The 26,047-nt window shown below is 42.8% G+C and overlaps 1 protein-coding gene across 1 annotated transcript in view; it reads right to left on the reverse strand.

Annotated features, from left to right (window-relative positions):
* LOC106561908 (SH3 and multiple ankyrin repeat domains protein 2) overlaps window positions 1-26,047 on the reverse strand; it is a 271,718-nt gene that overhangs the window by 134,148 nt on the left and 111,523 nt on the right. The window contains 6 exon segments of the mRNA XM_045688948.1: window positions 2,926-3,003; window positions 6,474-6,590; window positions 15,808-15,975; window positions 16,313-16,464; window positions 20,132-20,240; window positions 21,703-21,774. Of these exon segments, the coding sequence (XP_045544904.1) occupies window positions 2,926-3,003; window positions 6,474-6,590; window positions 15,808-15,975; window positions 16,313-16,464; window positions 20,132-20,240; window positions 21,703-21,774 (696 nt within the window).

A 26,047-nucleotide genomic window follows, 5' to 3' on the forward strand; every position in this document is an offset into this window, starting at 1 on the left:
AACACATGAAAGACTCATAAAACCCACATTCACCCTTCCCCTCTCTCATCTCACTCTCCTCTCTCATCTTTCTCGTTCTCTCCTTCTCTCTTCGCTTTCTCTTCATTTCCATTTCTCCATCAATGTGACAAAAACACATGTAAATATAGCAGCAAGCGGCCATGACAGTGTTTAAGCCTTATGGCACCACAGCGCCACTATAAGCTGGTCAACATGGCAGCATGGGCAACTATGGGTTGATGACAAGTCACCTCCAGTCCTACCCACTGGAGGAAAGGGAGCAATATCATAGTGTCCCCAGGGGGCAGTGGAAGTACAGTAGTGTACAGTGAGAGGAACAGAGCTTTGATTACATTACAGGAGAGATCATTCCTGGGAGAGGAAGTAGGGAGGGATTTGGAGGAGGGGGAGGGTGGGTTTACTGCAGTCTCTTTGGGCAACACTTAATAACAAAATACAAACCTTCTTTGCTTAAACATAACATGCCCTCATTGCTTATGAGCCATTGTGATAGGTATAACTCTGATTGCAGATCACTGGGTGTCATAATTTAACACTGGTAAACTGAGAGCGATAGCACTGTGAGGAGATGAAGGTATAGAATGAAGCCTACAGCTGAAGTGTACACTATTAGAAAAAAAAAAGTTATTCGGCTGTCTCCATAAGAGAACCCTTTGAAGAACCCCTTTTTGGTTCTACCTGGGTTCTACCTGGAACCCAAAAGGGGTCTCCTATGGGGACAACTGCAGAACCCTTTTTGAAAAAATTGTTCTCAGAGTGTATAGCTATAGTGTGATTTAAAGCCTAAAGACCACATCTAAGCCACAAGGCCGTAGTGTAGAGCACAGGCATGTATAGGGGAAAACACCCCACTGACGCCTTCATTGCCACCCCCTCCTTTACTCCCTCACTCCTTCATGTTCCCAACGCATAGGAATGCTGGGAATGACCCCTTGTTTCCATGAAGACACTGTTGTCTATGGTGGTGGATGAGAGGAGGAGGAGGAGGAAGAGAAGGAGGTAGGGGAGGAGGAATGGGTTGAGAATTGTGCCTGAAACTATATCCAACAAATCAGGGAGGAAATTCATTCTGATTCAAGACCAGGGAGAATCCTTAAAGGGCCAGGCACATAGGAGAATGCGAGTAGGGAAGATGGAGAAGACAGGAGGAAATTGGAAAGGAGGAATTGTTAGAGATACAGAGACAGACAGCAGAAATACTCTCTTTCCCTTCCCCTCGTTCTTGAATTTGCATGTTCTTGTTTCTCATCATGAGTCTCTCAATACTGATAAACATCATCCCATGCCCTGGGCTAAAGGGGTAGACTTTCGCTGAGAGACAGATAGCGATTGGAGCTTTAGTATAAAGTTGAATACTTCTGCATGTTTCTCATTCCAGTTTATTATTTCACTTCCCACTGGGCACAGACAGTTCAACGTAATTTACTTGAAATGACACAGAAACAAAGTTGATTCAACCAGTGTGTGTCCAGTGGGATTCCAGTCTCATCTGAATGCAACACATTGAAAGAAACTGACACCACAGGTGACAGAATGAAAGAGGGAGAGAGAGAGAGAAAGGAAAGGGAGAAATAAAATGGGAGAAAGGAAAGACAAGGAAGCAGAACATTTAGAGAGAGAGAGAGGAGAGAAAAGGAGAGAAATGTGAGAAATGAAAAGAGACAGAAGGTGAGGGAGAGGAAAGAAGAAAGAAAAGGAATAGAGGAGAAAAGGGGATAGTGAATAAATAATCAAATAAGAGACTGAAGAGGAGAGCGAGAGAAAAAAAAATGTGAAAGGGATAAAGGAGGAGGGAACTATAAAGACATTGACCATCACACATCTGGGAACAAGGGAGGAGTTGGAGAGTGAGGTTGAAATAGGCAAACGCTGTATAGAAGAATCTTGTGAAACACCTACATCCAGAGTCTGGGCCAACACAGGAGGGATTTTGAGCTACTCAGCAGAGCTCTAATTGTGCTGCTGGGACTCTATTTTTAGCTACAGACACACAGGCAGAGCAGCAGAGACACACACTATCACATATTTTCTCTACCCCAATAAGTGACATTACTTGATCAATTATTTGGCAACTTTGATAGAGCCATCTATATTTAGTTTCTGGGGCCCATACAGGAATTGTACCCACAGCCATGGTATTGGGAGCACCATGTTCTAACCCACTGAGCCATACTCTGCTTGTGTCTTCACCTTGTCTCCTCTAGATATTTCAAGTATAACAAAACCAGTGCAATTGGAAAAGAATAGGAGACAATTAGACAAGTTCAACTTTTGGGACCAACCCCACTGATGAAAGCCAGAGAAATTAAGAGGGCCACTGGAGTGCCTGTGGAGGGCCACCGAGGATCCGAGGACTGCCTTACATAAAAGCCTGCTTCAAAACGCTCCTTTGTGACTCAGACGTGACTCATGCAGGACTCTCATTGGAATCAATAGTGTCAGCTGCACTGCCTTCTGTGTATTCAAGCAATTATCTCTGCAAGACACACACAAAATATCTAGCTTAACCCATGGACGTATGCAACTTTGTAAGATGTCTACAACTGCATCACACACACAACTATGTGACCTAGTGACACTCAGCCCATTCCCTTCAGCACTTGCTTTTCAGATGCAGATAAAAGAGAAGAGTCAAGTAGAGGAGTTAGGTAGAGGAAGCCACTTCAGACTATTGAGATGCATCCTTGATATTACTTGGGACTTGAAACGTGTGTTTTTCTCAATAGAGTCCCATTCACACTGCCATCTCTGACCCAGGTTTTACCTGCTGATAAGAAAACTTCTTCAGTATATATTCTGTATATTGGATAAACTATGTAGCCCATGAAGGAATTAAACCCACAGCTCTGGTGTGTCAGAACTACAGTAATGGTTTTGGATGAGAGGATGTATTACAGGTCTCACCTGGAAGGGACTCTGGCTGTTGTAGTTCTTCACCGCTTTGTCGGCTCCACGGACCAGCAGCACCCTGGCACAGTTATCCTGGGAAAGAACAGGGAAGAACAGGAATTTGAGGAGTGGCTCTGAATTTCTTGGGAATGATCAATCTCTATTAGTCCCATGCTTCCCATACGACACAAAGACTAGACAGAACACTTGTACAGTAACCCCAATAGTCCAGAAGCCAGTTTTTGATTACTTGAACTAGCAGTGGAAAAAGGCAATATACATCCTCCTTTGAATCCCCAACTTTTAAAAACAAGAATGTAAGAGAGAGAGAGAGAGAGAGAGAGAGAGAGAGAGAGAGAGAGAGAGGAAGAGAGAGAATAAAATAGATATTGACAGAAACAGAGTGCCTGCTACATGTATGAAGGGAGATTCTGTGTGAAGAAAAGAAAAAAAGCTGTTGAACAGAGAGTGTGAAAGAGAGAAAGGGAGAGACAGATAAAGGGTCTGAATGTGCTGCACAACTCGCCCACAGAGTGCTCAACCATGCATGAACAGTATTGTATACAGAAACACACACACACACACACACACACACACACACACACATTCTGTACTCATGCCAGTTTGCAAAGTAACTAACATGAAGGATGTCAATTCCGGCATTTGTAGGGTGTATAATATGTTCTCTATATTTTGACACGTTCAACAAACTGACAATCCCACATATTGGCATTTTATAACCTCCATTTGCGTTGAAGCTCATTTGGAAATAGAAATGGATGACGTGTAACCCCCCCCTCTCATTCTGCCTGTATTCTTTCGCTCTCACTGACTATCTCACTCTGCCTCCCCCCTCCCCCATCTCTAATTGTAGCCCTGTCACAGGATAATACGACTTGAAGGATTAAATACCAGGAGAACAGTGTATGTGTGTACAGACACTAAACTACAGAACATTAGGAGACATGGGGATTCCGCCTCAACGGTTTGCAGAAAAATCCCCAAATGTGAAAGGGATGAAGAGAAAGAGAGAGAGATGAAGAGGAGGCGAGATATAAGACATGATAGAGGGACATGTTCAAAACATGAATTCGTTCCTTTTGCTGTTGGACTACTAAATGCAAAATACATTTTATCGGTACACGTACTTATCTATCCAGTGCAGTTGGGACAGCGGTCGGATGTGAGTGAATGTATTAATGTCCTCTATGTTGTTAGTGGATGCAACATGATGGACTGACTGGTTTAAATGTGTATAATGTGAGAATGTATGTGTGTGTGATCCTTTAATGGAAGGTGATGCCAAAGAAAAATGTCCATCCTGGATGGACAATAAAGTTGTATTCTATTCTATTCTAGGCCATAGCGCTAATTGAGTCAGGTGATTCAGAATACGGATATAGTGGGAGAGTAGAGAAACAAGTGGGTTGAGATGTGAAAAGCTTTTCAAGCAAGAGAAGGGTCAGGACTCAAATGCATTTAAGAAATGCTATGATGTAAGATTTGATGTCGAATAGAATACATTTACCTAATGAACATGTACAGTGGGGGAAAGAAGTATTTGATCCCCTGCTGATTTTGTACTTTTGCCCACTTACAAAGAAATGATCAGTCTATAATTTTAATGGTAGGTTTATTTGAACAGTGAGAGACAGAATAACAACAAAAAATCCAGAAAAACGCATGTCAAAAATGTTATAAAATGATTTGCATTTTAATGAGGGAAATAAGTATTTGACTCCTCTGCAAAACATGACTTAGTACTTGCTGGCAAAACCCTTGTTGGCAATCACAGTGGTCAGACGTTTCTTGTAGTTGGCCACCAGGTTTGCACACATCTCAGGAGGGATTTTGTCCTCTTTGCAGATCTTCTCCAAGTCATTAAGGTTTCGAGGCTGACGTTTGGCAACTCGAACCTTCAGCTCCCTCCACAGGTTTTCTATGGGATGAAGGTCTGGAGACTGGCTAGGCCACTCCAGGACCTTAATGTGCTTCTTCTTGAGCCACTCCTTTGTTGCCTTGGCCGTGTGTTTTGGGTCATTGTCATGCTGGAATACCCATCCACGACCCATTTTCAATGCCCTGGCTGAGGTTCTCACCCAAGATTTGACGGTACATGGCCCCGTCCATGTACATGGCCCCGTCCATCCCTTTGATGCGGTGAAGTTGTCCTGACCCCTTAGCAGAAAAACACCCCCAAAGCATAATGTTTCCACCTCCATGTTTGACGGTGGAGATGGTGTTCTTGGGGTCATAGGCAGCATTCCTCCTCCTCCAAACACGGCGAGTTGAGTTGATGCCAAAGAGCTCCATTTTGGTCTCATCTGACCACAACACTTTCACCAGTTGTCCTCTGAATCATTCAGATGTTCATTTGCAAACTTCAGACGGGCATGTTTATGTATTCTTGAGCAGGGGGACCTTGCGGGCGCTGCAGGATTTCAGTCCTTCACGGCGTAGTGTGTTACCAATTGTTTTCTTGGTGACTATGGTCCCAGCTGCCTTGAGATCATTGACAAGATCCTCCCATGTAGTTCTGGGCTGATTCCTCACCGTTCTCATGATCATTGCAACTCCACGAGGTGAGATCTTGCATGGAGCCCCAGCCCGAGGGAGACTGACAGTTCTTTTGTGTTTCTTCCATTTGCGAATAATTGTACCAACTGCTGTCACCTTCTCACCAAGCTGCTTGGCGAAGGTCTTGTAGCCCATTCCAGCCTTGTGTAGGTCTACAATCTTGTCCCTGACATCCTTGGAGAGCTCTTTGGTCTTGGCCATGGTGGAGAGTTTGGAATCTGATTGATTGATTGCTTCTGTGGACAGGTGTCTTTTATACAGGTAACAAGCTGCGGTTAGGAGCACTCCCTTTAAGAGTGTGCTCCTAATCTCAGCTCGTTACCTGTATAAAAGACACCTAGGAGCCAGAAATCTTTCTGATTGAGAGGGGGTCAAATACTTATTTTCCTCATTAAAATGCAAATCAATTTATAACATTTTTGACATGCGTTTTTCTGGATATTTTTGTTGTTATTTTGTCTCTCACTGTTCAAATAAACCTACCATTAAAATTATAGACTGATAATTTCTTTGTCAGTGGGCAAACGTACAAAATCAGCAGGGGATCAAATACCTTTTTCCCCCACTGTACAAATCTGGGGTCTAATTGAGTCTAGAGTAGGAGGAGAGCTGTGTGGTGGGAATGAGAGACAGACTTAACCCCTTGTCACTCATTCTCCACCCTTACTCATGATCCTCTCCTCCAATTGCTATTAATTGTGGAAAAGCATTATGTTAACGGAAATAACTGCCATTTAATTGTGGATTTACTTACATCTCATATGAACGTAACGAGAAGCAGATGTGTGTGTGTATGTGTGTAAGGTCAGTAATGAGTGGTGGTGGGTTCAGTTAATTCACTCAGACACTACAGACTTGAACACAAGTAGAACAGGTTAACAGAGAGACATCAGGGAGACCTCCAGGCCTACACAATCAAACCAGGTGGAAGAAGGGCAGTTACACTTGTATTAACAAACACACACGCGCGCACACACACAGCTCACCTGATTGTAGAGAGCACAAATGTGCAGCGCTGTGTTCCCTGAGGCGTTCTGTGCGCTCATGTCCGCCCCGTAGAACAGCAGATGCTCCAGGTGCTGGACAAAGCCATTCCGACAAGCCTGTACACACGCACACAAACACACAGAAAACAATAAATGTTTATTATAATTTATATATTTATTATACAGTACCTAGTGAAAGTCTACACACCGCATTCACAGTTGTCACATTCTAAACTTAAAAAGGATTACATAAAAAAAATCCTACAGATCTACACAACCTGCTGCACTTTTTCAAATTGAAAGAGATTGCGTATGTCTTCACACCCCAGAGTTAATACTTGGTGGAAGCACCTTTGTCAGCAATTACAACTATAAATATTTTTTTATATAACTCTACCAACTCTCTGCACAACTCTTAGGGCAACATATATCAATTGTTACTCGAGCTCATTCAATTTGGTTGGGAATCACGGATTGACAGCAATAGTCAAACCTTGTCTAACATTTTCAAGAAGATTTAAAGTCAGGACTGAGACTGGACCCCTTCGGAACACTCCACACCTATTGGAAAGTTGATGTTGAGATGTGTTTGTTACTTGAAATCTGTGAAGCATTTATTTGGGCTGAAATTTCTGAGGTTAATAACACTAATGAACTTGTCCTCTGCAGCAGAGGTAACTCTGGGTCTTCCTTTCCTGTGGCGGTCCTCATGAGAACCAGTTTCATCATAGCGCTTGATGGTTTTTGCGAGTGCTCTTGAAGAAACTTTCAAAGTTCTTGAAATGTTCTGCATTGACTGACCTTCATGTCTTAAAGTAATGATGGATTGTCGTTTCTCTTTGCTTATTTGAGCTGTTCTTGCCATAATATGGACTGCATCTTTTACCAAATAGGGTTATCTTCTGTATACCCCCCTACCTTACCAAACACAACTGATTGGCTCAAACACATTAAGAAGGAAAGAAATTCCTTTTAAGAAGGCACACCTGTTAATTGAAATGCATTCCAGGTGTCTACCTCATGAAGCTGGTTGAGAGAATGCCAAGAGTGTGCAAAGCTGTCAGTCATATATTTTGATTTGTTTAACACTTTTTTTTGGTTATATAATTCTTTACATAATTTTTTGGTTACTACATAATGTGTGTCATTTATAGTTTCTATGACTTCACTAATAATCTACAATGTAGAAAATAGTAAAAAATAAAGTAAAATCCTTGAATGAGTAAGTAGGTGTTCTAAAACTTTTGACCGGTAGTGTACGTGTACAGTTGAAGTCGGAAGTTTACATACCCTTAGGTTGGAGTCATTAAATCTCATTTTTCAACCACTCCACAAATTCACTGTGTCACAATTCCAGTGGGTCAGAAGTTTACATACACTAAGTTGACTGTGCCTTTAAACAGCTTGGAAAATTCCAAAAAATTATGTCATGGCTTTAGAAGCTTCTGATAAGCTACGACATCATTTGAGTCAATTGGAGGTGTACCTGTGGATGTATTTCAAGGCCTACCTTCAAACGTATTGACCTCTTTGCTTGACATCATGGGAAAATCTAAAGAAATCAGCCAAGACCTCATAAAAAAATTGTAGACCTTCACAAGTCTGGTTCATCCTTGGGAGCAATTTCCAAATGAAGGTACCACATTCATCTGTAGAAACAATAGTAAGCAAGTATAAACACCATGGGACACACGCAGCCGTCATACCGCTCAGGAAGGAGACGCGTTCTGTATCCTAGAGATGAATGTACTTTGGTGCGAAAAGTGCAAATCAATCCCAGAACAACAGCAAAGGACCTTGTGAAGATGCTGGAGGAAACAGGTACAAAAGTATCTATATCCACAGTAAAATGAGTCCTATATCGACATAACCTGAAAGGCTGCTCAGCAAGGAAGAAGCTACTGCTCCAAAACCGCCATAAAAAAGCCAGACTATGGTTTGCAACTGGACATAGGGACAAAGATCGTACTTTTTAGAGAAATGTCCTCTGGTCTGATGAAACAAAAATAGAACTGTTTGGCCATAATGACCATCGTTATGTTTGGAGGAAAAAGGGGAGGCTTGCAAGCCGAAGAACACCACCCCAACCTTGAAGCACGGGGTTGGCAGCACCATGTTGTGGGTGTGCTTTGCTGCAGGAAGGACTGGTGCACTTCACAAAATAGATGACATCATGAGGAGAAAATTATGTGGATATGTTGAAGCAACATCTCAAGACATCAGTCAGGAAGTTAAAGCTTGGTTGCAAATGGGTCTTCCAAATGGGTCTTCCAGTTAGTGGAAGACCCAAATTGTGGCAAAATGGCTTAAGGACAACAATGTCAAGGTATTGGAGTGGCCACCACAAAGTCCTGACCTCAATCCTACAGAAAATGTGTGGGCAGAACTGGAAGTGTGTGCGAGCAAGGAGGCCTACAAACCTGACTCAATTACACCAGCTCTGTCAGGCGAAATGGGCCAACATTCACCCAACTTATTGTGGGAAGCTTGTGGAAGGCTACCCGAAACGTTTGACCCAAGTTAAACAATTTAAAGGCAATGCTAACAAATACTAATTGAGTGTATGTAAACTTCTGACCCACTGGGAATGTGATGAAAGAAATAAAATATGAAAGAAATCATTCTCTCTACTATTATTCTGACATTTCACATTCTTAAAATAAAGTGGTGATCCTAACTGACCTAAGACCGGGAATTTTTACTAGGATTAAATGTCAGGAATTGTGAAAAACTGAGTTTAAATGCATTAGGCTAAGGTGTATGTAAACTTCCGACTTCAACTGTAGGTAGAATTATTAAAGTGACAGATAATGCATAGATAATAACAGAGAGTATCAGCAGCATAGACGAGGGGGAGGGGGGCAATGCAAATAGTCTGGGTGGCCATTTCGTTAGATCTATATCTATAGGAGTGTTATGGCTTGGGGTTATAAGCTGTTTAGAAGCCTCTTGGACCAAGACTTGGCGCTCTGGTACCGCTTGCCGTGCGGTGGCAGAGAGAACAGTCTATGACTAGGGTGGCTGGAGTTTTTGACAATTTTTAGGGCCTTTCTCTGACACCACCTGGTATAGAGGTCCTGGATGGCAGGAAGCTTGGCCCCGGTGATGTACTGGGCCGTACTCACTACCCTCTGTAGTACCTTGCAGTTGGAGGCCGAGCAGTTGCCATAACAGGCATTTGTCCTTGCACCACACGGTCAGGTATCTGACCTCCTCCCTATAGGCTGTCTCATCGTTGTCGGTGATCAGGCCTACCACTGCTGTGTCATCGGCAAATGTAATGATGGTGTTGGAGTCATACCTGGCCGTGCAGTCATGAGTAAACAGGGAGTACAGGAGAGGACTGAGCACGCACCCCTGAGGGTCCCCCGTGTTGACGATCAGTGTGGCGGATGTGTTGTGACCTACCCTTACCACCTGGGGGCGGCCCGTCAGGAAGTCCAGGGTCCAGTTGCAGAGGGAGGTGTTTAGTCCCAGGGTCCTTAGCTTAGTGATGAGTTTTCAGGGCACTATGAGCTGTAGTCAATGAATAGCATTCTCACATAGGTGTTCCTTTTGTCCAGGTGTGAAAGGGCAATAGGGATTGCATCATCTGTGGATCTGTTGGGGCGTTATGCAAATTGGAGTGGGTCTAGGGTCTCTGGGATAATGGTGTTGATGTGAGCCATGACCAGCCTTTCAAAGCAGTGCTACAGGTCGGTAGTCATTTAGTCAGGTTACCTTAGTGTTCTTGGGCACAGGAAGTATGGTGGTCTGCTTGAAACATGTTGGTATTACAGACTCAGACAGGGAGAGGTTGAAAATGTCAGTAAAGATACTTGCCAGTTGGTCAGCACGTTTATAGGGAAAGACATTCAACATTTACAGCACTTACATAAATGACTGATGATTGGCTGAGAGAAATTGATAATAAAAATATTGTGTGTGCTGTTTTGTTAGACTTCAGTGCGGCTTATGACATTATCGATCTGCTGGAAAAATGTATGTGTTATGGCTTTACACCCCCTGCTGTGTTGTGGATAAAGAGTTACCTGTCTAACAGAACACAGAGGGTGTTCTTTAATGGAATCCTCTCCGACATAATCCAGGTAGAATCAGGAATTCGCCAGGGCCGCTGTTTAGGCCCCTTACTTTTTAACATTTTTACTAATGACATGCCACTGGCTGTGTCTATGTATGCGGATGACTCAACACTATACATGTCAGCTACCACAGCGGCTGATATGACTGCAACACTTAACAAAGAACTGCAGTTAGTATCATGACTTTCCCTCCTGGGTGAGGATCAAAGAGAGTGGGGCCGGTTCTAGGACTTTAACGTCCGGTCGTAAACTTTCTCTCTCGTGTATGGCAGTATGGAGAACTCAAAAATCCTTTGTGTGTTGAGAGAGAATCTGCAGTCAAAACTCCAACATCCAAAAGTGGACAATGAAACAATGTTTCTTCATAAAAAATGTGGGAAATGGTTGGTGGGGCTCCAAACAATAATCATGTCAAATAAGTTGTTTTGTGATATCATTAAGGATGGTATAACTAAATAACTGTATCTCTGAAAGTGTACACATTCAAGGGGTCAGGTTTACATATTTACGATGAGCGTATTATTCAACTGTATGCACGATAGTTTAATTCCTTTGTCTCTCCTTCTCCCACTCTTTCTTTCCCCACCCCTTTCATTGTGTAACCAGCTGTCATATCGGGTTAGTCCACTAGGGACTTTTCATTGCATTATGTTAGTAATCAATTCAACTTATACTGTGTGTTTATGTATTTTTGTGTAATTATTTATTTAGTTAGTAAATAAATAATTAAGCCAATTTGTGTAAGCTGAGTCATCATGTAGACTAGTGTTCGTGCAGATTTATAGAATATTATGACATTCAGAATGAGACTGATATGAGGTAAAAATACATTAATAAGTGACTGTTATCTATAGATATGAATACATCTTTTAAGAGTTTAATTCGGGAGATAGTAATTTGTTAAATAAGTTCTCACGGTGCCCCAAGATACTGAGATAATTGTTACATGATTCATTTAATGTGGAAATTGAGCAAGTTGAGGTGACTAAACTGATTGGAGTAACCCTAGATTGTAGTTTAGTCACCACTCCCAAGTTGCGCAATGGTCTAAGGCACTGCATCTCAGTGCAAGAGGTGTCACTATAGTACCTGGTTCAAATCCAGGCTGTATCACATCTGACTGTGATTGGCAGTCCCATAGGGTGGGGCACAATTGGCCCAGCGTCGTCCAGATTTGGCCGGAGTAGGCCGTCATTGTAAATAAGAATTTGTTTTTAACTGACTTGCCTAGTTAACTTCTTTGAGATAGGGGGCAGTATTTTCACGGCCGGATAAAAAACGTACCCGATTTAATCTGGTTACTACTCCTGCCCAGAAACTAGAATATGCATATAATTAGTAGATTTGGATAGAAAACACTCTAAAGTTTCTAAAACTGTTTGAATGGTGTCTGTGAGTATAACAGAACTCATATGGCAGGCCAAAACCTGAGAAGATTCCATGCAGGAAGTGCCCTGTCTGACAATTTGTTGTCCTTCTGTTGCATCTCTATCGAAAATACAGCATCTGTGCTGTAACGTGACACTTTCTAAGGCTTCCATTGGCTCTCTAAAGCCGCCAGAAAGTGGAATGGGGTGTCTGCTGTCTCTGGGCAAAGTATAGGAGCAGAGTTTGTAAGTGGTCAGCCTGGGGACAGTGAGACTGGAGATGCGGGGTCACGAGAACTCGCCATGTTTTTCTTTCTCTCTTTGAATGAATACAACGTTGCCCGGTTGGAATATTATCACTATTTCACGAGAAAAATAGCATAAAAATTGATTTTAAACAGCGTTTGATATGCTTCTAGGTACGGTAATGGAATATTTCGAATTTTTTTTTCACTAAATACACTCGCGCGTTACCCTTTGTATAGTGACCTGAACGCACGAACAAAACGGAGGTATTTGGATATAACTATGGATTATTTGGAACTAAACAACATTTGTTGTTGAAGTAGAAGTCCTGGGAGTGCATTCTGACGAAGAACAGCAAAGGTAATCCAATTTTTCTAATAGTAATTCTGAGTTTAGGTGACCCCGAAGTTGGCGGATGTTAAAATAGCTAGCCGTGATGGCCGAGCTATGTACTCAGAAAATTGCGAAATGTGCTTTCGCCAAAAGCTATTTTAAAATCGAACATAGCGATTGCATAAAGGAGTTCTGTATCTATAATTCTTAAAATAATTGTTATGTATTTTGTCAACGTTTATCATGAGTAATTTAGTAAATTCACCGGAAGTTTTTGGTGGGTATGCTAGTTCTGAACATCACATGCTAATGTAAAAAGCTGTTTTTTGATATAAATATGAACTTGATTGAACAAAACATGCATGTATTGTATAACATAATGTCCTAGGGTTGTCATCTGATGAAGATCATCAAAGGTTAGTGCTGCATTTAGCTGTGGTTTGGGTTTATGTGACATATATGCTTGCTTGGAAAATGGCTGTGTGATTATTTGTGTCTATGTACTCTCCTAACATAATCGAATGTTTTGCTTTCGCTGTAAAGCCTTTTTGTAATCGGACAATGTGGTTAGATTAACGAGAGTCTTATCTTTAAAATGGTGTAAAATAGTTGATTGTTTGAGAAAATTGAATTGTGGTATTTTAGTTGGTTTTATATTTCGCGCCGTGCGATGCCATTGGCTGTTGGCTAGGGGTTCCGCAGGCGGAACAGGGTTCCGCTAGCGGAACGTCTGTCCTCAACAGGTTAAATAAAAAATAAATACAAAATTTAAACTGTCATTGTCAAAACATATTAATACATGAGTAGCTTAGATGGGGAGAAGTCTGTCCATAATAAAGCACTGCTCTCCCTTCTTAACAACGCAATCAACAAGGCAGGTCCTACAGGCTCTAGTTTTGTCACACCTGTACTACTGTTCAGTAGTGTGGTCAGGTGCCACAAAGAGGAACTTTAAAATGGAAAATTACAATTGGCTCTGAACAGGGCAGCTTGGCTGGCCCTTAAATGTACAGAGAGCTAACATTAATGAAATGGATGTCAATCTCTCATGGCTCAAAATGGAGGAGAGATTGACTTCATCCCTACTTGTTTTTGTAAGAAGTGTTGACAAGCTGAACGTACCGAGCTGCCTGTTTAAACTACTAGCACTTATTCTAAATTGTATTAGTTTTTTTCCTCATCAATCTACAAATAATACCCCATAATGACAAAGCAAAAACTGGTTTATAGAATTTTTTGCACATTTATTAAACTTTAAAAAAAAAGAAATATAAAACATTTACAAAAGTATTCAGGCCCTTTACTCAGCGCTTTGTTGAAGCACCTTTGGCAGCAATTACAGCCTCAAGTCTTCTTGGGTATGACGCTACAAGTTTGACACACCTCTATTTAGGGAGTTTCTCTCATTCTTCTCTGCAGATCATTTCAAGCTCTGTCAGGTTGGATGGGGAGCATCGCATTTCAGGTCTCTCCAGAGATGTTCGATCAGGTTCAAGTCCGGTCTCTGGCTGGGCTACTCAAGGACATTCAGAGACTTGTCCCGAAGCCACTCCTGCATTGTCTTGGCTGTGTGTTTAGGGTTGTTGTCCTGTTGGAAGGTGAACCTTCACCCCAGTCTGCGTTCCTGAGCGCTCTGGAGCAGGTTTTCATCAAGGATCTCTCTGTACTTTGTTCCGTTCATCTTTCCCTCGATCCTGACAAGTCTACCAGTCCCTCCCAATAATAAACATCCCCACAGCATGATGCTGCCACCACCATGCTTCAGCGTAGGGATGGTGCCAGGTTTCCTCCAGACGTGATGCTTGGCATTCAGGTCAAAGAGTTCAATGTTGGTTTCATCAGACCAGAGAATCTTGTTTCTCATGGTCTGAGAGTCCTTTAGGTGCCTTTTGGAAAACTCCAAGCAGGCTGTCATGTGCCTTTTACTGAGGAGTGGCTTCCGTCTAGCCACTCTACCATAAAAGTCTGAATTGTGGAGTGCTGCAGAGATGGTTGTACTTCTGGAAGGTTCTCCCATCTCCCCAGATGAACTCAGGAGCTCTGTCAGAGTGACCATCGGGTTCTTGGTCACCTCCCTGACCAAGGCTCTTCTCCCCCAATTGCTCAGTTTGGACGGGCGGCCAGCTCTTGGAATAGTCTTGGTGGTTCCAAACTTCTTCTATTTAAGAATGATAGACAGGTGTGTTGCCTTTCCAAATCATGTCCAATCAAATTAATTTACACAGGTGGACTCCAATCAAGTTATAGAAATGTCTCAAGGATTATCAATGGAAACAGGATGCACCTGAGCTCAATTTTGAGCCTCATAGCAAAGGGTCTGAATACATACCAATGTAATTAGAGCAGTAAAAATACATGTTTTGTCATACCCTTGGTATACGGTCTGATATACCACAGCTTTCAGCCAATCAGCATTCAGGGCTTGAACCACCCGTTTTATAATTAGAAACAGATACCACGGGTATGATACAAAAAATACTATTTACTGGTCTAATTACGTTGGTAACCAGTTTATAATTGCAATAAGGCACATTGGGGGTTTGTGGTATATGACCAATAAACACGACTAAGGACTGTATCCAGGCGCATGTTATATGTCCATATACCACACCCCCTCGTGCCTTATTGCTTAAACATACAACATATAATACAGATGGTGACACGAGCTATATAAGTCTCTGCTTTGGCTTTGCCCTAGAGTCAGGCCTCAGTTACATGCCAAGTCCACTAGATGTCAGTGTTCTGCAGAGTAGGCAGCACTGAGGCCCTGGAGTTTAGGATATTGTGTCCTTAGTTTGAACCCAGTCATCAGATGGAAGAATCAGTTCTAGGGGAATGTAGTGAACAGATGTAGAAAGACACCAGTGCTAAATAAGGAAAGATGTATCAAAGTATAATTTGAAAACCTACATAAATCCAAAGTAATTTAGAGTAACTGGTTGACAGAGAGTGAGCGAAAGAGAGTCAGTGGTGGAGCGAGGGAGGAGAGCGCAAAGGAAGCGGAGGCATTTCCGTAGCACATGGGCAAGGCTCGTTTTCGAAGGATGTAAATGCGTTTTGATGATAGTTAACTGATAGGCTAACCTAGAGGAGAGTTGTGTTTGATATGTTGACAGTGCCATGTTCTAGAGAAGAGAAAGTACTGCTGGCTAGAGCTGATAGCAATCAGAGTAGCACAGGAAGGGAGAGGGTCTAGGAGAGCTATCAACCATCTCTACACACACAAGCACGCGCACACACACGTACACACACGTACAGGGAAAACAGTATGTGTGCGTGTGTGTATGCCTGTGTGTGTGTGTGTACCTGGTGGACTTCGTGCCAGCCGTTTTCGTCTTGGCAGCAGACGGTGGCGTGTTCATGTAGCAGCAACTCACAGCACAACGGGTCTCCTCCCACCATGGCTGTGTGGTAGAGCGCCGTCAGACCCCGACTGTCCTTATAGTCTGGAGACAAACCAAGCTCCAACAGGGTCTGCAACACACACACATACACACAGACATATGCATGCAGGCAGGCACACACACATTGACATTAGATTTAGATCAAAATACACCTTATGGAACAGTGGGTCTGTGAAGAGACACAAACACAGGCACAGACACATGCATGCACAATCACATATGCACTATACACACACGCAAACATGGATTTTGTGTTGTAGATATGTGGTAGTAGAGTAGGGGCCTAACCCTAACACAAATACAATACGTATCAATACAATGTATGGGTAACCATAAGAGTGGCAGGGTTAATGTTGTGTGTGTTCATGTGAGTACGCATGTGTGAGTGGGTGTGTGTGTCCCCGTACCATCAGAGTAACCTGGTTCTTGGACCTAGCAGCTTTGTGTAGGGCCGTCATGCCGTCTTTGGCCCTGAAGTCCAGGTGGGCCCCTCCATTCTTCAGAACCTTTATGATCTCCACCACGTTATCCAGGTGGGCCGCAAACGTCAGGGGGGTCTCTGTAGAATGACATCGACGGAATACAGTGTAGATCATGGGTCTTAAACTTCTTCTGCCTGGGGCCACACCCAATTGTCATACTTGAGTAAAAGTAAAGATAACTTAATAGAAAATGACTCAAGTAAAAGTGAAAGTCACCCAGTAAAATCCTACTTGAGTAAAAGTTTAAAAGTATTTGATTTTAAATATACTTAAGTATCAAGAGTAAATGTATTTGCTAGAAAATACTCAAATTCTTTATATTAAGCAAACCAGACAGCACCATTACATTGTTTTATTGTTTTATTTACAGATAGCCTGGGGCACGCTCCAACACTCAGACATCATTTACATTCGAAGCATGTGTTTAGTGTGTCCGCCAGATCAGATGCAGTAGGGATGACCGGGGATGTTCTCTTGATAAGTGCGTGAATTAGACAAGTTTCCTGTCCTGCTAAGTATTCCAAATTTAACAAATACTTTTGGGTGTCAGGGAAAATGTATGGAGTAAAAAGTACATCATTATCTTTAAGAATGTAGTGAATTAAAAGTAAAAGTAATAGTAAAGTACAGATACCCCCAAAAACGACTTAAGTAGTACTTTGAAGTATCTTTACTTAAGTACTTTACACCACTGCATAGAGGAAACACAACACAGACACAACAGACAACAGAAAAGAACGGCCAACAGAACAGATCAGAACAGCCAAAAGAACAGAACAGGACAAGATAGAACAGGCAACAGAACAGAACAGACAACAGAACATAACATAGACATGGAGAGAATAATGTGCATCAATAATACTCAGATCAGCAGTGATGGTGATAACACCATTACTCTGTGCTTACACAGTCATATTTTCTCAGAAATCGAAGTGGTCCTCCCAGAACTCTATTGTTCATCTTCACTTTTCTCTCCTCTGTCAGTGTCATTCATCATCAAATCACTGCAGCCACATGAAATCCCATCAATTCATCCACACTCAACCACTCATCCAGCTAGACTGATGTTCGCCCATGGGTCAATAAGTGGATTTATAATGGCCATAACACATTGATTAAAGGTCCAATGTAGCCATATTTTTCCCGTCTCAATACTATTTCCGGGTAACAATTAAGTACCTTACTAACCACGTTTCCATCCAACCATTTCATGAGGATGAATTTCTTGACGCATGAAAAAAGTCACGACTGGTCTGATGGAAACATGAAATGCTGGTACAATTTCTTAATGCAGACAGATAATTTGTTCACTCGACATGGTGGGTTCTTTTTGTGCCGGTAAAATGAATAATGCGAGAAATGGCTTTGGAAAAGCCTTTATGCTCAAATGTTGATATAATAACCATCATTTCGAAGTAAACTTGGGAGTCACGTGATGATATGTTTTGTGGTCCTCCCACTACGACTCGGGAAAGCATGCAGTTTACAGAGGAAATAAGTTATGATGAACTTCACAGGATGGTGAAAGTGCAAGGTGATTAAGTTGATGCTCCTTGATGATCCAATAAATGTCGAGGGTCTTATTCTGGTGACATAATGATCAATGCTCGGCTGCCTTTTGACAAATACAAATAATATCGCTTTTATTTATAATAATCTCATAATTTAGGTAGCTTTCCCACACAGTATCTGTGAGCTGTTGACTAAGGCGCATGTGTGATGGAAACCCATTTAACTTGTATTTTTCATTCGGTACATGGGAATTTAACGTCAAAAGTTATTTCTATGTGCACTACTATGCGCACAGCCTTTTATCCACAAAAAGTCAGTTTGATGGAAACACATCTCTGGTAGAAAATGCGCAAACTGTTTTTGCATTTGTGTGAAAATCTGTCGCAAATTGGATAGAAACATGTGATTGTTTTCAATTAAAATGGCCAAAAAGACACACAAATAGCTTCTTAGCAAAGAGCAATTTCTCAAGCAAGAATTTAGCTAGGACTGTCTGGGAGTGGTCTGTGTGGGGGGTAAACTAACCGTTATTGGCAGAGGTCTGGAAATCTCTGTCTTACTGGTATATTAACAAATTTGATTTCACCAGGCAGGCCAAAACTCCCTCCCACCAAAACAGACTGAAATTTCAGGCATTCTTTTCAAATAGCATGTTTTTGACTGCACTTGGCCTTTAACATACTCACTCTACTGTATTATTAAAAGACCTGAACAATACAGAAAAAAAAACAATCATATAACAGGCTTTGACCATGTTCTACTGTACAGCGTTATACGGTTTTTATGAATGATACTGCCACACTGAAAGTGTCATCGTGGCAAAGTGTGTTCATTTAAAGGGGCAATCTGCAATTCAAACAACAACAAAGCGGGAATCCCACCACTTGTATTGGTAAACAGATGAGGAATGGCTGGAGAAATGCAACCACTTTCAAATGATTGAGCAGAGTTATGGATGCAAGGACTGACCATCCATGAGATCAAAATGATAGTTTTAACCATGTCATACTAGTAAACAGTGTTAGTTTACAATCACATTCTTTAGAAACAATGGAGTAAACAAGCTTATATTGTGGGTTCTGATGGGGTACGACAGTGAACTCACGAGGCCTTTCTACGTTATATTCTTCAAGAATCAATGGCTATATATCATTCATTCAAAAGTCCAAAACTGGATGTAGCAATCCCACATTGCACCTTTAAGACAGGCATACAAAGATGCCAATTACTCTGTGAGATTAAGAAATGTACTTCATCAATTCAAATGAATATGTAATAGAAAATAGTTGTATGAGACACAGAGGGAGGGGGCATGGTAGGGGGTGAGTGGGCATCTGGGCGACACAGTGGGTGGAAATATTTGGGGTCAATTGGTGTTGACCTACATCTGAGCCCCATGTAATTGTGACGTAATTAGCTTGGGATTTAGAACAGAACGTGCGTGTGTGTGTGTGCCTGGCTATGCTTATGTCCATGTCTGTGTGTGTACTTCTACAGCCAAAATCAATAGCGAGCCAGAGCTCTATAATTGACCGCTATTCTACAAGCTGCCCTTATCCATCAATCTCACAGCAACAAGGCTTAATCTACCAATACCACTTGTATCGCATTAATACCCCTTCAATTTCCCTGCTACAAGCCCTAATACCTCTAATAGCTGCACTGATTGCCTTAAAACCTCAACTAACCCCCCTCTTAGCCCCCAAATACCCTCCTTTCTTTGTTAATTGATGGTCAGAGCATTGGAGTACATTCTGGCAGTACATAATGCCAGTTCAATGATGCTTCGTCAGAGAAGGAGTACATTGGGTTGGACTGATAGCGAAGATAGTTTGTGCAGTTCTAATAGAGCATAAGTAATAGCAATCTCAAACAGATTTTTCTGAACTCTGTATGTTCATCTCCGCTCGCTCTTACCCTCTCCTTATCCCCTGTTGCTAACTCTGTATACACCACACAGGGAGGCTTATGGCCTCTCTCCCCTACGCTAATGATACAGATCTCTGAGTAGAGTTGAGTAGAGTCGCCATTGATCTGTGTGTTAATTTAAAAACCAATGGGATTGATCAGGGGCTAGGTTGTGCTGTCTTGGTAGTGGGTGGGAGGATTTAAATGTGAGGAGCCACGGGAGTATTTCTCAGCAGCATCTATCTTGTTAGCACTGTGATTATGTCAAACCACATGTGTTCATGATGTGTGAGTGTGTGCATGTGTGTGTGTGTGTAGTATTACCACCAGTCTCTGTATCCTGGTAGTTGGGGTCCAGCCCTCTCTCCAGCAGCCTAGATACTTTCTCCACCTGATGGTGCTGGATGAGGTCCATAAACTTTCTCAAGTTGGCCTGGAGATGGAGAGCGAGAACAAAAGGAGAGTTAGAGAGAGAGAGAGCGAGAGAGAGAGTGGAGAGAGAGAGTGTGTGTGTGTGTGTGTGTGTGTGTGTGTGTGTGTGTGTGTGTGGTTTAGGTCAGAGATATGGAGGAGAGAAGGTTAGAAAAAAGAGAGAAAGAGGGAGAACAAGAGGGACAGAAGAAGGGGGAGAGAGAGAGAGATAGATTGAATGATTGGGGTGTGCTGATTGGAGCATGGAGTGCACGGTGGGATGAGTGTTCTCATCTGCTTTCCAGGCCAGATATAAATAGGTAAGAGAACAGCTCCCAAAACACAATAGGAAGAGAGGAGATGAGAAAAGGAGAGGGAAAGGAGGAGAGGAGAAGAGGATGATGATGAAAATATGGAGAAGTAGAAAAGAGGGAGGAGGGAGGGAGGGGTGTTTGGTAGGAAAGGGTGAGGGAGAGAAGGAGAGGACAAAAATAAGAATCTTTGAAGAGATGGAGGTAGATAGAGAGAAATGTAGGGAGGAGGAAAGAGCAGAACATAGTAGGGGGTGGACCTGTATACACCTACATCTGCTCCATCACAGTCAATCTATATGTGTCAGAAATACAGTACATGGAACTGTACACCAGTATAGAAACCAGCATGAGCTCACTTCCCATCATCTCTGTTTCCCTCTCCCTTTGTTTTCCATCGGATACTGCTCTCTCAATACAGTGATGCTTTTTTGGCCCATAATACAAAGGTGTGCACTGCCTTAGCATAAATGCATTTATAACAACACAATTAGAAAGGAATGACACACCATCAAGTTACTTTTATCATTTACTCATTATTGTTATCTATCATGTATTCATAATATTTTCCTCATACAGTCAGTGAACATTTACCAGGGGCAGATATGTGCGTTCGTGCACGTGTGAGCACATGCACAACGATCCAGGTCAAGTTTGGCACAGGCGAGTCATGAAATATACGTCCATTGAATAATAATCTCTGTGGTTGACTACTGTGGAGCAAATAACTACCAACCTCCTCTCTCCATGTCACCACATTAACCAGGGGCGGATATGCAAAATGCTTATTTTGTGTGCTTATGTGCGTTTGTGCATATGTGAGCACATGCACAAGGATCCAGGTAAAGTGGGCACAGGCGAGACATGAAATATACATGACATGCCTCCTTGACTCTTACGGAAAGTAAAGATGCGGACTGGACAGTAGAGAGTAGAGAGAGACATGCAGACAGGATACTAGAGAGAGACTGCAGAGGCTAACAGTGATAACAGCTGACATAACTCAATATGTTTGTGTGTCTGTGTGTTGACAGTGAGATAAAGTGAGATAAAGTGACACTCCAGCATCTCTGTTGCTCCCAACAGTGTGTGTGTGTGTGTTTGTGTGCATGTGTGCAGTGAGACCCCAGCTGGTTGTTAGGAGAGAGTGTGAAGTTTGTCCACACCACTCACCTTGGTGTGAAGTTTGGCAATCTGCTTCTCTTCCACATGGGGCTGCCTGTAGACTCGGCTCTTGTAGCGGAACTGTGGAAAAGAGGATAGAGAAAAAAATGGATTTTGGTCAGTCAGTTATGTATGACATGGTGTCACGTAGCAATGACAGTTGTTCTTATTGGATGAAAAGGTAATAGCCTCCCTAGAGACGCCCATGGTAATTGGTTGGGACTCGGGAGTAACACTCTTTCAAAAATTGACCTCTTTATTTATCGATTGGCTAAAACAATGTGTCTAGAGGAGTGGCGCCTTTATCGATTGGCTGAGGGATACTGCAACATAAAATCTCTGGTACTGATTTACTCACTTGATTTGAGCAAGATGCTTACAACAGTAGAGTTGGGGGTTTGATTGATCCACACGGACCAATTATACCATTTGGTTGAGGGGTACAGCACCTCATCTCTAACAATCAAACAACTTTACTCATTGGCTGAGGAGTACTGGCCTTGGAGGTTGCCGCGCCATCGTCCTCTACCCTGTTTCCAACACAGGGGGATCCTACCTCGGGTTCAGATCTATAGAGCTCCCCCTCATCGGACCGTGAGGGTGTCTGAGACTTCGTCAGCCACGATAGATTCTACGGCTGACTTGGGTCATCGGGCCCCACCTCCCGTCGGTCCTCGAGGGGTCACCTAAAGAAACGTCCAGACCTCCTCGGCCATTTCCCCAGCTGTCATCATTGGCAGCTCTATGGTGAGAAACATCTCGGTTCCCAGGGCAAAAACACTGTGCTATCCTGAAGCATGCATACAGGACATTACAAGGCTGCTTCCAAGGCTAACACTGTTGTAGTCCATGTGGGGTCAAACGGCATTAGGAGGGCCAGCTCGGAACTGCTAAAACTAGACTTTAAAGAACTGATTCTAGTTCTGAAAGACTCAAAAAAGGGCCAATTATTTCAGGCCCTGTACCATCACTGGCATTGCACATCTGGATAAAAGACTACTGTAGCTCTGCTGGCCTAACTTTTAAAGATAACTTTGACACCTTTTGGAAATAGAAGATGCTCTACAGGAATGACGGAGTCCATCCAAATCACCTTGGTCTCTTATCAGTGACTAACCCAGCACAGATAATCATTATCATTGTGTTGCTGAGCTGTTGTAGTGCTGCTGCAAATGTACATTGTTCAAGGGGCATTGGAAATCATTAGGTAAGTAACCAAATGTATGTTCCTCTAATTCCCCTGAATTACAGGACAACAACCTCTCTCTCAACGTGATCAAGACAAAGGAGATGATTGTGGACTACAGGAAAAAGAGGACCGAGCACCACACTGACGGGGCTGCAGTGGAGCAGGTTGAGAACTTCAACACCATAGTGCCCTCAAAGCTCATCAATAAACTAAGGACCCTGGGACTAAACACCTCCCTCTGCAACTGGATCCTGGGCCTCCTACCGCAAGGCACTACAGAGGGTAGTGTGAACAGTCCAGTACATCACTGGGGCCAAGCTTCCTGCCATCCAGGACTTCTATACCAGGCGGTGTCAGAGGAAGGCCCTAACAATTGTCAAAGACTCCAGCCACCCTAGTCATAGACTGTTCTCTCTGCTACCGCACGGCAGGCGGTACCGGAGCGCCAAGTTTAGGTCCAAGAGGCTTCTAAACAGCTTCTACCCCCAAGCCATAAGACTCTTAAACATCTAGTCAAATGGCTACCCAGACAATTTGCAGTGCAACACCTGTTGTATTTGGTGCATGTGACTAATAACATTTGATATGATTTGATTTGCAGTTTTACTACGCAATAAAAACATGTAAAAGCTGCGTTAGACAGGATTACCTAGACAGACCTAGGCAGACCAATTCAAACTCATCTCAGCATGTCCAGCCCACTGTCACGACTTCCGTCAAAGTCCGCTCCTCTCCTTGTTCGGGCGGTGTTCGGCGATTGACGTCACTGGCTTTCTAACCATCACCGCGCCATTTTTCATATTCCCATTTGTTTTGTATTGTTCCATACACACCTGGTTTTCATTCCCTAATCACACTGAATGTATTTAGTCCTCTGTTTCCATCCATGTCTTTGTATGAAATTGTTTTGATGTTATGTGTGTATTGTTATGCGCCAGACTTTAGTTTATTGTTCCGTGTTTTGGGCACGTTGTATGTACTTCTGTGCTTTTGTTTGGACCGGAATTAAAAGTGCGCCTGTTAACTAAAAATGAATGGCAAATAAGTCTGGCTGCACAACCGATTGGCAAACATACTGTAAATTGAGAAATCATTTGACTAAGCTGAACAAAAAGAAGAAACTGTACAATGAAACTAAGATAAATTATATAAAGAATGATAATACAAAGCTTTGGAACACCTTAAATGAAATGTTGGGCAAAAAGGCGAACTCAGCTCCATCATTCATTGAATCAGATGGCTCATATTGGAAAGACTAGCAAACTTATGCATGACATACAAACAACAAATTCTGAACCTACACAACCATACATAAGTCAACAAATTATGAAAGACAAGCACTGTAATTTTGAATTCCGTAAAGTGTGGAAGACGTGAAATAATTATTGGTGTCTATCAACAATGACAAGCCACCTGGGTCTGACAACTTGGATGGAAAATTACTGTGGATGATAGTGGATGATAATTATTATCCAAGATGGCGTAGCAGTTCAGACGTCCTCTACCCTCCTCTTGTCGTGTCCCGTGTATATATATATTTACATATTTTTCTTCACTTATATTTTTTCTTCTAAAAACTCAACCTCAAAGCACTCTCCTGCAACCCGCCTCACCAATTTAAAAAAGAAAGTATTATTTACCTCATCTGAAATCCACAACAGAAGCTAGCCAGAGGTTAGCCATTTTCACTGGCTAACGTTGGAGTTCAGCTAGCCACGGTTAGCTGTCCTCAGCTATCCATTAGCTTGAAAAGCTATCGCCAGTTTTTGTACAGCGCGACTCAGACCAGAGTATACCGGACCTATTCTCTCTCCTTTCCCCGATTTCTACCGCAGGCTCTGGACATTTACACCTGGATCTTGCAGCTAACTAGCTGCTACCTGAGTGACTATTGGCAACGTCGGTCCCGGAATTAACACACATTATTCCGGACCTAGCCAGCTGAAGAGTTCCGTCAGCCACTCCTGGGCTATTCCTGAGCTAGCCAGCTGAAGTGTCTCCTGGGCTACAATCACCAATCCTGACCGTTTTTACTGCCGATGCGGAGCCCCATCGGGCCTTCACGACTGGACCACCGACGTTATCTGCCCGAGGGAGTTATCCAACTGGCCCCTCCGTCACGACGTAACCTGATCGCCCATCTGCGGCCGGCTAATCGTTAGCTGTCTTATCGGCTGCGATCTGAATAGGTCTATCGGACACTTTTCTTGGGCCACTATAACTAACTATTTTGCCAACTTGGACAGGTCCCCCCTTCCACACGGAACCCCACTAACCCACAGACGGAAACGCACGAGGTGGCTAAAAACAGACCTCCCTCCATCTTCCACCAGCTTGCTACCTATGGCCCGGCTAGCTGTCTGAATCTCACTGGACCCTTTGATCACTCGGCTAAGCACGCCTCTCCTTAATGTCAATATGCAATGTCCATTGCTGTTCTGGTTAGTGTTTATTGGCTTATTTCACTGTAGAGCCTCTAGCCCTGCTCATTATACCTTATCCAACCTCTCAGTTCCTCCACCCACACATGCTATGACATCTTCTGGTTTCAATGATGTTTCTAGAGACAATATCTCTCTCATAATCACTAGTTGCCTAGGTTTACCTCCTCTGTATTCACATTCCACCATACCTTTGTCTGTACATTATACCTTGAAGCTATTTTATCGCCCCCAGAAACCTGCTCCTTTTTCTCTCTATTCTGGACGTCACAGACGACCAATTCTTATAGCTTTCAGCCGTACCCTCATACTTATTCTTCTCTGCTCCTCTGGAGATGTAGAGGTGAATCCAGGCCCTGCAGTGCCTGGCTCCACTCCTACTCCACAGGCGCTCTCTTTTGATGACTTCTGTAACCGTAATAACCTTGGTTTCATGCATGTTAACATTAGAAGCCTCCTCCCTAAGTTTGTTTTATTCACTGCTTTAGCACACTCTGCCAACCTGGATGTCCTAGCTGTGTCTGAATCTTGGCTTAGGAAGTCCACCAAAATCTCTGAAATCTTCATCCCTAACTACAACGTTTTCAGACAAGATAGAACGACCAAAGGGGGCGGTGTTGCAATCTACTGCGGAGATAGCCTGCAGAGTTCTGTCCTGCTATCCAGGTCTGTACCCAAACAATTTGAACTTCTACTTTTAAAAATCCACCTCTCCAAAAACAAG

This window comes from Salmo salar, chromosome ssa11, assembly GCF_905237065.1.
Source record: "Salmo salar chromosome ssa11, Ssal_v3.1, whole genome shotgun sequence".
Taxonomy (NCBI): Eukaryota; Metazoa; Chordata; class Actinopteri; order Salmoniformes; family Salmonidae; genus Salmo; species Salmo salar.